Raw genomic sequence first — 12,743 nt, 5'->3', positions numbered from 1 at the left:
CGCAAGAAGGCCTCGTAGCGCTCCTGCATGCGGTTGGAGCTGTCTTGAAGTCTCCCAAACTGGCCCTTAAGTGTATGGACCAGCTCGAGCCGGATGTCGCGAACAGTCTTTGTCAGTGGAACAGGTCGATATTCAAAGATGGGAAAACAGCGGGTTCGCCACGTGAACCACAGTGTCAGGCCGCAGATGAGCTCTCAACACCACTCTCTATCACTACTCCACTCCTTAGGGACGAGCTCTGTGGCGGGCTAGAGTGTAGGCCTGCCCCTTGGATCACTATCATCTTGCTGACTGAAGCCATCTCAAAGCGAAGCGTTTGGCCCGTGAGCGTAGACCAGGCTGCAACACCCCAAAGTGTACTGAGTGGCTATAGAAAGCGTATGCATTAGCCGAAGGATCTGCAACCAAACTTGTCGTGCCATGAGGCAATCCCATAGACAGTGACGCTGAGTCTCAAGTGGGTGGTCACAAGTCGCACATGCTGTCAAGAAGCCACTGTGTACCACCCAACTGCTAACTGTAGTAGCTCGATGCGCAACTAGCCACTAAAACATGGTGACTCTTCTCGGCTGTCTGTTGTTCCACAAGCGCTCCCAAAAATGTGCCAAGAAGTCGGACATGAGACCCTCCTCCTACCAGTTTGTCGCTGCAGTAGGTTGAGCCTCTCTCCCCGCTGTCAGTATGTGACGACCCAGCCGATCTCCCCGCTGTCAGTATGTGACGACCCAGCCGAGCTGTGACCAGAACTACTCCACGGGTCCCACTGCACTCGTACCAAAGGACGGCTCTCCCAAGCTTAGAGCCATCAATGTCTTGTCTCAAGATCAACTGGGTCGAGGTCTATGTGGAGGCGAGATCTTGTAATTTTACAAGCACTGACTGAAATTGAGAACCTCGAGTCGTGTAAAGGCCTCCGTCTTTTGTGAAAATTTGGGCACTAAGATGGAGCTTACTGTGCCATACAACCCCTCTTCTAATGGTGTGGCTAAAAGATTCAATAGGACACTTTGTGAGAGGGTGAGATGCATGCTGTCCACAGCTAATCTCTCTCATGGATTTTGGGGAGAAGCTTTGAAAACTGCAGTGCATATATGCAATCGATCCCTCACATGTCTTTGAAAGGTGACATCCCTGAAGAGGTTTGGTCTGGCAAGCCTGCTTCATATGATCACTTACGCATTTTTGGTTGCGAGGCTTTTGTGCATGTTAGACCCGAGTTGAGGAGTAAACTGGATGCCAAGTCCATTAAAGGCCTTTTATGGGATATGGTGAAGAAGGCGAAATGGGTTACAAGATTTGGTTACCTCAGCTCAAAAGGGTTGTACGCAGCCGGGATGTTGTTTTTAATGAGGCAAGGCTGCTTCAAAACAATTGTGCCTCAAAGCATGACCATAAAAGGGTCAAATTTTAGCATGACCAGCCACCTGTTAGGCCTATTTTTGACCCTCAGGATGCACCACATATGGCTGAAAATGTAGATGATCCAGTGGTGTTTGAGCTAGATGATGTTGGGCAGCAAATTGAGGCTCCTGAAGGGCATTTACAGCCACGAAACAATGCTGAAAATGATGTACAGCAGCCCATTGTTGATGATGTTATCATGCCACCTGATGTAAACCCATTGCCGGATAATGTGGATCATTGGGTGAGGCGGTCTACTCGTCAAAGACGGCCTATGAGCAGATATGATCCCTCTTTGCATTACATTATGTTGACAGATGAGAGAGAGCCTCTTACGTATAAAGAGGCAAAGACATGTGAGCACAGCGATAAGTGGGAGCTTACTATGCAAGAAGAGATTAAAGCTTTGCATGCTAATCATACTTGGGATTTGGTAGGATTGCCCAAAGGAAGGAAGGCTATTCCTAACAAATGGGTGTATAAAATCAAGACAGTTGATGCAAAACCCAAGTATAAGGCAAGGCTAGTTGCAAAGGGATATGTTCAAACCAAGGGCATAGACTTTTAGGAAGTGTTCTCTCCTGTTGTGAAGATGACCACTTTGCGTGTATTGTTTGCCATAGTGGCTGCTCTTGATTTGGAAATGGACCAAATGGATGTATATACCGCTTTCTTGCATGGTGATGTGGAAGAAGAGCTTTACATGAAGAAACCCGAGGGTTTTGTTATTCCTGGCAAGGAACATATGGTATGTATGCTCAATAGAAGCTTGTATGGGCTGAAACAATCATGTAGACAGAGTGGTATAAGAAGTTTGATCGCTTCATGCTTAAACATGGTTACAAAAGAAGCCATGCAGACCATTGTTTGTATACCAAACGTGATGAGGATGGCAGCCCTATCATTCTTGTGCTCTATGTTGATGATATGTTGATAACTGCAAAGAAAAGAAGCACTGTTGATGCTCTTAAAGGGCAACTGAAATCTGCATTTTCAATGAAAGACCTTGGGGCAGCTGAACATATACTTGGAGTGCGTGTTACAAGGCAAAGAGACAAGCGCCTATTGTATTTGTCGCAAGAAAAGTACATTGAAAAAGTGCTGGACAGATTTAACATGGCTGAAGCAAAGCCTCTTGGTGTGCCATTACAGCCATATGTCAAAATCTCCAAGGATGATTGTCCTAAGTCAAAGGAAGAAGCCAATGGCATGCAAAGTGTGCCTTACGCTTCAGCTTGTGCTTCACTTATGTATGCTATGGTTGCTACTAGGCCTGACATAGCTCATGCAGTGGGAGTTGTGAGCCGCTAATCTAGGCAGGGTGCATTGGGATGCAGTGAAGTCCATTATGAGGTACTTGAAAGGGACTAAAAATAAATGCCTCTTCTATGGTAAAGGACCATTGGAGTTAAAGGGATTTTGTGACTCTGACATGGCTGGTGATGTAGATACACAGAAATCCACAAGTGGCTATGTATTTACTCTTGCGGGAGGTGCTGTTTCATGGTGTTCTAGATTGCAAAAGATCGTTGCATTGTCTACTACAGAGGCTTAATATATTTCAGCCACTGAGGCTTCTAAAGAAGCTATTTGGTTAGCACGCCTATGCAGTGAGTTTGGTTTGCCTGCCAAGGCACCTATGCTTGGTTGTGATAGCCAGAGTGCCATTTGTCTGGCAAAGAATGCCATGTTTCATGTACGCACAAAGCATATTGATGTGCGGTATCACTTCATACGAGAAGTGCTTGAGGATGGCCTTATTACATTGGTTAAGGTCCATACATCACAAAATCCAGCAGATGCTCTCACTAAGTGCTTCCCAAAGCACAACATCATCTATGCATAGAGATGGTGGGAGTCACGTAGCTTAAAGGCGCCATTTATGCCTTTAAGTGGGAGGTTGTTGTGTTAAAGGCCTAAATGGCCCCCTTTGTGTATAGTTATAATGGTTATTAACCTTTGGCCAAGTTCACATTGAACTTGGCCACTAACTTTAAATTGGTCCTATACATATTAATATAGGGAATGTAAGTTTTTAACTCACTCACTTATTCCCCCAGCAATTGAGTAGCGCCCTCTCTCTCTCTCCCTCTTCGTTCTGCTAGCGTCCTCTCTCCTGCAGGCTATCGCCACCTCTCTCTGCACACACCTTGCACCTCGTGTGCTCTATCACTTGCACACACCGCTTCTTGCTCATCATACCTCACTTTGAAAAGGAGGGGATGTCACGTGACACATCTAACCCTATGTGTCCGTGGACAAGCTACAGCATGATCAGGGTTCAATTCAATCAAGTCAGTCTAGAATAGGAAGTGATTTGGCACTTTTGTGAGTCTGTTCGCAGACCGTGCATGTCCAGACACTTAGATTAGATGCATATCCTCTGGTTGCACACAGCATGATCATAGATTTTCATCAAAACCCATCAGGAGCATTTTTCCATCAGATTTCCTTGAGGAAGACAAGATTTTTTCCACTCACTTTATATGGAATGGGTATGTTCATGTTTTTGTGTTGGAAATGGTTTCAGGAATTTTCAGCCATGGGGATTCTTGAAGAAGAAAGAAGCATGACTCTAGAAAAAGTTGAAGCATCGAAGGAGCCACATGAGACTATGTTGCTTTCGGCGCGGCCCAAAGAAGCAAGCGTTGCAGACCTTTATGAAGTTCAAGTACCGCACGACCCACACATTAGAGTGGGCCGGCGAAGAGTCCCTTCCAAGATTCCGGATAGTATTGGCAATCTCCCTCGACGCCATACAGTTCGGTACCAGTACCTCACTTTGAAAAGGAGGGGATGTCACGTGGCACATCCAACCCTATGTGTCCGCGTGGACAAGCTACAGCATGATCAAGGTTCAGTTCAATCAAATCAGTCTAGAATAGGAAGTGATATGGCACTTTTGTGAGTCTTTTCGCAGACCGTGCATGTCCAGACACTTAGATTAGATGCATATCCTCTGGTTGCACACAGCATGATCATCAGATTTCCATCAAAACCCATTAGGAGCATTTTTACAGTGCATAGACCTATTTTCCCTATTTTTGACATTTTTCACTTATTATTTTTAAGCTTTTGTTGGAAAGTAGGTAGGGCAAATTGAGTAAGTTTGTATATAAGCAAACGTAGACTAGCACTAATTGGGAGAAGAGGCAGCAGGAGCACCAGTGCTCAACAGGCAACTTCTCAGCAGAACACCAAGCCCTAGCGTTTTTGCTCCACAACAACCACCTAGCGTTTTTGGACTGGATCAGTCAGCGTTTTAGCTTTTGCAAATCCTTGGCGACAAAAGACTCAACAAGAGACCTAGTGTAATGGAATTGGCCTATTTGACTTGAGAGTAGCGGAAATTAATGAGAGTACTTTTGAGAAATAACTTTGTGAGCATAACGGGTGAACATAATTGAAGATAGCAACATAATCATAGCAATTAGTTAACTTGGCATGAACAATACTTTTGCAAGAGAGAGAATTTAGAGAACATGACAACAGTTGAGGACCGGATTTATGTGGAGCCGGTCCTCCCTCCAATAGGCATTTGTATTATGATTTCTCTCATTAAGAGAGACTTGTTACAATACAGTCTTTGTGTTCCTTGTGACCTAGGTGATGCAATGAAGATGGAAAGCTTCATGCATCACAAACATAACATAAACTTGAAGAAAGCTTTAGCTATCCCAAGCCTCAGTCCCAAGACCTCAAACACCTTCGAAGGTGGAGAGAGCTAGCAAGGAATGAGGGTAGGGAAGAGGAAGAAGAAACATTTCGTAGGAGAAAGAATTAGTTCCTCACTTATCATAACTCTTGTTGTTAGCATACATAATAGCATAGTAATGAAGAAGAAGGAGATGGCAAGCTTAAGCATTGAAGCATGGCTCTTGGTTGGATTTGCACTCCATAGCCAAGAGTGTTGGTGTAGGCTCTCAACCTCTACTTGCTTGGAGAGGGAGCTCTTGCACTTTGCATAGCACACAATGAGAGTGTTTGTGAGTGTGTGTGGGTGAGTATACCCCCTAAGCAACCCCCTAGCTTTCTTGGGTCGACCCCCCCTTGTAGCTCATGCTTGAAGCTCATTGGACCCTCCAGGCCTAGCCAATCATAAGCAGGAGGCATTACAAGCAGTAGGGGTAGCCTTGAGACAAGTGTCCCCCTTTCCCCTTTGAGAGAGAGGGCTAGATAAATGCTAAATCAATTAATTAAATCTCCTAAATTACTATTGGACCCCTTGGGTGGCCAACCAATAGGCTTCAGGCATCTCATGAAGGTAACATAGGTAGGGGCCTGACATGCGTCCCTGCTGCCTCTTCAAGCTTGGGCCTTCCTTGTGTGTGTGTGTGTGTTCTCTCTCTATCCCCTAGGAAAAGGGCTCGCCCCCCCTCTTGTAGGGATACTTTTGACTTTTGGTGCTCAAGCACCTTAGTCATCAAGCATGACAATGCACTTGAACTAGGGGTGTTCCCACAAGCATCTCAGGCAAGCATGTCAAAGCACCTCGAGCAGCTTAATGAAGTAGCAAGTCAAGCACCTCAAGCATGTAGCAAGTCAAGCACCTTAATCAAGCACCTCAAGCACGAAAAGCACCTCGAGCTCAGCCCTAGCTTACCTAAGGTCAAAGGACTTTTACACACATTATTGGAGGTCTTCAATGAAGCTAACCCTAAGGTCTTATGCTCCATTAGTTAGCCTTGCTCTTTGATAGACCATCTCTCATTTGGGCCCCTTTACCATTGGCCCCGTGTTGAGATAGATCTATAAGCACATATCTATATCTTAACACTTGTTCCCGTTTATTCTCCCACATTAAGTGATCAATTTAATATGAGAAAATCATTTGGGTTGGTTAGATATTAGATTTATGACACCTAGCGTTTTGCAGTTGCAGGCCATCCGGCGACAGCAGAGCCATTTTCAGTCCTAGCGTTTTTTATTTGCAGATCAGCCCCAGCGTTTTGCAGATTTACCTGGACGGATCATCAAGAAACCTCAGCGTTTTCAGTTTTCAGTCTTTAGACACCGCAGATCAAGTCTCGAACCTCGCGGATCTCACCTTCCTGTAGCAGTTCCTCGCTGCACGGTCAGTTTTCGCAAGGTTTACAGTTTATGCCCGGAAAACGTAAATTTCAGCATCTGCGTCTTCAGCGCGTCGTCGTCGCATCGTCACCATCGACATCGTCTCCGACATAGAGTCAGAATTCAGCAGATAAAGATTTGCGGATTTCAGCCACCATTAGAGTTTTCAGTTTTCAACCCTTAGATCGGTCTTGCCATCTCCGTCGTCGTCATCGATCTAGCCTAGACTTGCATCATTCACATGCATTCAGTTTGTACCAGTTTGTGCAATCAATAGTAGACTACTCTCGCTGACGAGAGTGGGGCCTTCGGAGGAGGGTTTTTACATCGCCCCTGGTGTCGTATTCTCTTCTCTCTCTATCTTTCAGTCTCATACACTTGCACGCACAGTGTCCATTCACTTTGTTTGTGATCATTGCACTCTCTCATTAAAAACGGAAGGCTCTCCCTTCCATAAGAACAAAAAGGAACCTTGAGCACAGTTCGGAGCACTCATCTTGAGCAAAGTTCAAACATTCATTCCGCTGCACCTAACAAAAATAGTGGGTAGGGGTGGGGTGAAAGCTGATACAAAGGGAATACAAAGGGTGAGTTGATACAATGGAGCTCTCTGACAGTCGAGGCATCATATACATATACATCAATATCCAAAAGGCTATAGAGATTCAATGTCCTCCAAGGTAGGCACTTTGCCGGGACGGCTCCTATGTCGCGCCAGTATGGTATGGATCCTCTGTCGCAATCTGTGTCAATGTCGAGAGGGCCCCCCCATCCGTGGGCGACGGGACCGCCCCAATTCTATCGCCTGATCAAGCAGTATGCCTCAGGTGCCTTTGGTGTTGTTATGCTGCTGGGTCTGCTCGGACTCCTCTGTCTATGATTGAAAGAAATCTTTAATTTTCCGCTGTTGCTAGATCTCTCTCGTTGTGCCCCTCTTCAAGAGGTCCTCTCTGTGTTTGCGAATCTCTAGTAAGTATAATCCGAGGCATCTCTGATCCTGGTATCTCATGACTCTAGAAAGTGGCCCAAAACCCTCTCTGAATAGAGAGTGAAAGCGACCTCGTATTTCATAGTATGCTGGGCAGTGACATATGTAACACTAGACTTTGACCCTGGGAAACCCTAGGAATAGGGGCCTTGCCTCATGCCAGCCTATTGGGTGGGCACAATAATGGAAAGTACCACCAAGAAGGTACGGCTACGTCAATTACGGCTGGGCACAGCCACAAAACAGCCCCCACTCCATAATTTGCTCCTGGGAGATACTGGAACCACCACCGGACAGGAAACTGAAACTTTAACAAAGGGGCTAATGCTTCCGGTAGTGTAACTCCGCCACTCCATGTCTCTTGTCTATTGTGCAAAGTTCTCTCTTTCAAGTTCAAGTTCGGTATTGTAGTAGTGATTCACTGCCTCGCCAATGGCTTGCTGGTCACAACATCCCTTTTCCATCTTCTTCTGCTCTCTTTAAAGTCACTTTTTGTTCACTGGTTTATTTCTAGCCATGTAGTATCGATCATGGAAGGGGTTTAAATTGTGGTGACATGAAGTGCTGGTTTATTGATTCACTAGTTCCAGGTGATTCCATTGGTGTTAGAACTGGCTGCATCCTTGCCCCTATCCTTCTTCTGTGCTGCCATGGATTCTTAGCATATGGATTCTCTTTGAGTAACATGGCGGTACAATCTATGGATGAGATTCTTGAGAAATTGGTCGAACAATGACTTTCAAAGGAGACTCATGCCCGATACGTAGTGTGACAACTCTACAAGTTATGGAATAGCAAAATCACAACCCGTAATTTGGAGGTTCCACATCAGTACCCGAGTGAGTACATGGTATCCCTGATGAAATTCTTCTGTAGCCCCTTCTAATGGTGTTCATGCCCCTCATGCTCCCAGTAGCCGGGCAGAGTTCTGCAGGAACTTCGAATTTCTGAGAGGCTTATTTCTACATGTGGTGTGGGCAAAGTGTCCACCACATCAAATGAAGGGCAACCACTGGACCACCTCCACCAACACTTCCACCTCCTACGATACTACCTTCTCCACTCCTCTGAGATATCCATGGTATCCTGATGGATGCCTTCCGTTTATGCACCCTCTCAACAGAAAATCTTATTACCGCTGCTAGTAAAATCTTAAGGACAGTGGATCTAGAGTGAAATATATATTTCCCAAGGAGTTCAGGACTCCAAATTGGCCTTAAAATGGTTGCAGCACTTTAGTTTGAAAAGGAAACATCACACCAGATCAAAGCTGATCAAAGTCACTTGCTGCCGGGATGTGCTGCGACGTGGCAAGAGTTGCTGCTTTCTATCAGAATTCCCTGGATGACACTTTCGAGCTGGACTTGGTAGCTGCATTTTTGTGTGTGTGTGTGTCGTAGGGGGGGGGGGGGGACGCACACTGTGTCAGGCCTGTGAGTGCTCATGAAGATAACCGAGACCTATTTTGGTGTATGATGAAGCTGGAGCTGAGGCAACTCTTCTTGGTGGTATTGGTATATCAAAATGGCAAAATACACAGACTGTAGGTGACTCCTTGATTGATTGATGCTTAATAAATTAGAGAACGCCTTACAAAGGCATGGATCCCTTATCAAGCTACTTGAGTGATCTATTTGTCCAGTTATGTCTTCAAAATCAGGTCTTTTACTTAAGGGGTTGTAGCTTAGTGGTAAAGTGTGTGTGATGATGTGTAAAGACATAGGCTTGATTCCCAACCATTCAAGTTCTTCCCTCCATGAAATTTCTCTCATCAATTTTGGCCTCTGCAGGTTGCTGGTCTGGCTGTGGTTTCAGTGGTCTGCTTTTCCTTGCAATCATTTCTAGTCTTGTTCACGGACATACCTGTAATGCCTATGCTTACTGTCACATATCACTTACAGGATGTAGAATATTAAGCAAAAGCTTCTTGTTGGTCAGTTCAATGATTCGAGGCATTGGAATTGTTGCAGGCTTGGCGCTTTCGTCGTGATGGGTCTCCTGTCCTCCTCTTTCTTTACTACTTCATTGGTGTGCAGCTGCTACCATCGTGAAGCTCAGTTGTTTAGGCATCATCTTGGAAGCTGTGATTATGATGAAGTTTTATTGAGCCAATGGTTTGTTGGCAGGGGAATCGATACCATCTGTTTTTGTGCTATGGGTTATGCGAGATCTTCATTCTCGCTCGTCACCTGCAGAATACCCTCGGCTTACTGTAACTGATATTGGCATTGTGCCTGATGAGACCTTGATCCAGCAGTGGATGGATGCTCATCAAGAGACATCTGCTGGAATTATTACGAGCAAGAGGTTTTCTACACCCACTGCACAGGTATGCGTTGGCTATCAAGTGGCTGAGGTTTTTTTTTTCTGAGGTACAGTTGAAATTTGAAAGATGCTGCTGGGTATTGAACCTGGGTCTTTACATACCCACACATCCACCGGTTATGATCCTGTAGGCGATTACTTTAGTTTTTTATGAGGAGATTCAATTCTGAACATGTAATCAGAGTAGAGCTGTAATTGCAGGTTGACTCGACAAATCACAGAAATCTACTCTTCTAGAGTCACAGTTTCAAATCAGCCAAAGAGTCAATTTGAGAGGGTGGCCCTGCTGTGACTGCTGTTTGAATATCCTTGTGGTATAAAAAGTTCATGAGGTAGTATATCATGCTTCTCTCAAGAGCACCATGGGACTTGTAATCAAGTTTTCTTTATAGAGAGCTAGAGGTGGGCTCTTAATAGTGGTAGTTAACGGCCTGCAAAATAGCAGTAACTGCTGTGAGTGCACTCCAGTGAAGTTTTTGTACATCTTGTGTGGCTTGCTGATTTTCCTGCCAGCAGGTTGTATAGAGTTCTAATTGATCAGAGCAACTGCAGAAGGGAAATTCTGTTTGCTAATAATGTTACGTCCACAAGCTGATCTGAAAGGGCCATGGGAGATGAAAAGTAGGGATAACGGTTAAAAGATCCTCAGTGGCAAGGGTCTTTCAAATGAATCGCAGCCAGTGCTATCAGATTACGAACTTCGTTTAATCAACTGCGAAGCTACTCCCTGATAGGCTTTTGACCTCAGCCCATGGTTCATGGAACAAGGCAACACTCCGAATGCAGTACCCTGTTTCGATCCTAGTTCCTTTTCGCTTCAGAAATGTGGTACAGTGTTACTATCCAAGCTCTACGGGACTAGGTGCTCCACATACACATCCTTAATCAATGTCCATCAGCAAGCTTTGCTCTGGATTTTTTCCCATTGGTTGAGGTTTTTTGTTGCTGATTGTGAATTGCTTTTCATGGCATCTGTTGTATTGAGCAAGAAGTGCTTAGCTTACTATACTAACAAAAATCTCAATATTCTTGCATTGTAACAGCTTTCATACAGGGAGTCTCTCTTTGTGGGAGTATGCAATGCCCAGTTGGTTTACTTTTTTAAGGGAGGTGCCAATGTGGCTTAGTAGATATGTGTAAACTCAATCTTCCATGGCCTCATGATGGTGTTTTGTAATGTTTTCCATACTGAAACTGAAAGTAAACGTAGTTTCAAAGTGAACTCCCGAGTAAAGTAATCATGAAAATCCAATTCAAATTAACAAGCATTCATATACACCATCCACAAGACTTTGGGAGACTTTGAGAGAGAGAGAGAGAGAGGGAGAGAGAAATGAATGTTATATTAAACGTCTTCAAAAGGCCAAAATGACCTATGAGACCAAATTGATACAATCCTGGTGGATCTAATACAATGTCTGGGTACAAAATACAATGAAGTAAAATAAAAGTTAAAAGCTAAAATGAACATCAGTGTCCATGGATGTTTGGCATCGGGCGTTGTCCGTCCCTGAAGAGTATCGTCAATGTCTGCATTGGTATATAATCGTATTGAAAGTTGCCCATGCCATGCTTGAATAGTCTTGATCTTGTAATGGAGCCTTTGTCGATGTCGTGGTGGCCCTTGTAGATGTGGCGTCTAGGTCTCCCAGGCTCAATGGGTATATTGGTCAATATACCTTTGGTATAGGTGGACTTTGAAGTCTATTGTGAAGCTTGCTCATCTGATTGTCGAGTCTTTGCTAGAGAGAGAGAGAGAGAGAGAGAGAGAGAGAGAGAGAGAGAGAGAGAGAGAGAGAGATTTCATTATCATTTTGAAAGGTCAAATATCACCTATAGGACCAAAAGAAACATATCATGTGGGCATATAGAGCTGATTTGTGACTCGAAGCTTGCCTCCCACCATTCCAATTTGAGAGGGATGCAACACACATTCATCTCACATGGTGAGAGTGTGCATGTTATAAACTGTCCCACAAAGGGTTGGCTTGACTAAATATGTGTTGTAAGGTACCTACCCCCAAGAACCACAAGGGTGGCACTACAAGCCAACCTCAAAGGTCCACACCAAAGCACTTGTGCATCTGCGGTTACATTGTGTCCTTGGATATCTACCCCCAACGTTTGAACGAAAGCTCTAAAACCATGTACAATGTTTCTATACCTACTCCCCTTGCCTGAGGTCCAAAACAAATCTAGCTCTTATGACAAGAAAGGAGGGAATCTAACTAATCTGTCCTTGAATCATGAAGAAAATGTGAACAAAAGATGGAAGGTAATTTCAACAATTAATTTAACAAAAAGTATTAGGAAGCAATGCTTGAAAGCACATGTAAGCCCAAACCATTATCGAAAAATGCGCTCACGTGTTCACAAGAATACGTTGTTGCTAGTGATAAGTTGTTTAAGCTCCATCTCTCTCTCTCTCACCCCCCCCCGCCCAAAAGAAAAAAAAGATTGTTGCTAGTCATAGGTGGTGGTTAGTGCTAGGGAGATCGAGGCACCCACGATTGAGGAGAGGAGCTTTACAACATTAGAGATTACAACAGAGGATTCGAGCCATACTATCTTGACATCTAGAGTATAGAGGAGGATGGATCCATCACCCATTATATCATTCTCTTGTATTGGGCAACCATTGTATCATTGGTCACAATTTAAACTAGTATTACTTCAAGATTCATTTTAGTATCCTTTTTTTTGTACCTAGACATGGTATCAGATTCACCAGCTCGTAATAGATTGGTTTCATAGGTCTTTTTGTCCTTTTGAAGACGGTAATATATCATTTCATCTCTCTCTCTCTCTCTCTCTCTCTCTCTCTCTCTCTCTCACACACACACACACACACACACACACACACACATGTTTTTATATTTACCTCATTTACAATGGAAGAAAATTTATGTATTTGTTAAAACTCTATTGGAGGAAAATTGAAAAAGGTAGTGTGGATGGG

General features: G+C 44.3%; 1 protein-coding gene across 1 annotated transcript in view; it reads left to right on the top strand.

Moving 5' to 3' along the window:
• The window catches only part of CAND3 (tobamovirus multiplication protein), a 90,140-nt gene extending 79,255 nt beyond the window's left edge, over positions 1-10,885 (top strand). Inside the window, exons 10-13 of the mRNA XM_086492955.1 lie at positions 9,250-9,324; positions 9,430-9,487; positions 9,586-9,788; positions 9,986-10,885. Coding sequence (XP_086349081.1) covers positions 9,250-9,324; positions 9,430-9,487; positions 9,586-9,788; positions 9,986-10,021 — 372 coding nt within the window. The 3' untranslated portion in view covers positions 10,022-10,885. The remainder of the gene's footprint in view (positions 1-9,249; positions 9,325-9,429; positions 9,488-9,585; positions 9,789-9,985) is intronic.
• Positions 10,886-12,743: the final 1,858 nt, after the last annotated feature.

The sequence above is a fragment of the Adiantum capillus-veneris genome, chromosome 20 (assembly GCF_014529385.1).
Source record: "Adiantum capillus-veneris isolate H3 chromosome 20, ASM1452938v2, whole genome shotgun sequence".
Taxonomy (NCBI): Eukaryota; Viridiplantae; Streptophyta; class Polypodiopsida; order Polypodiales; family Pteridaceae; genus Adiantum; species Adiantum capillus-veneris.
The sequence above is the reverse complement of the archived record's forward strand: the minus strand, read 5'-3'. Positions and strand labels throughout refer to the sequence as shown.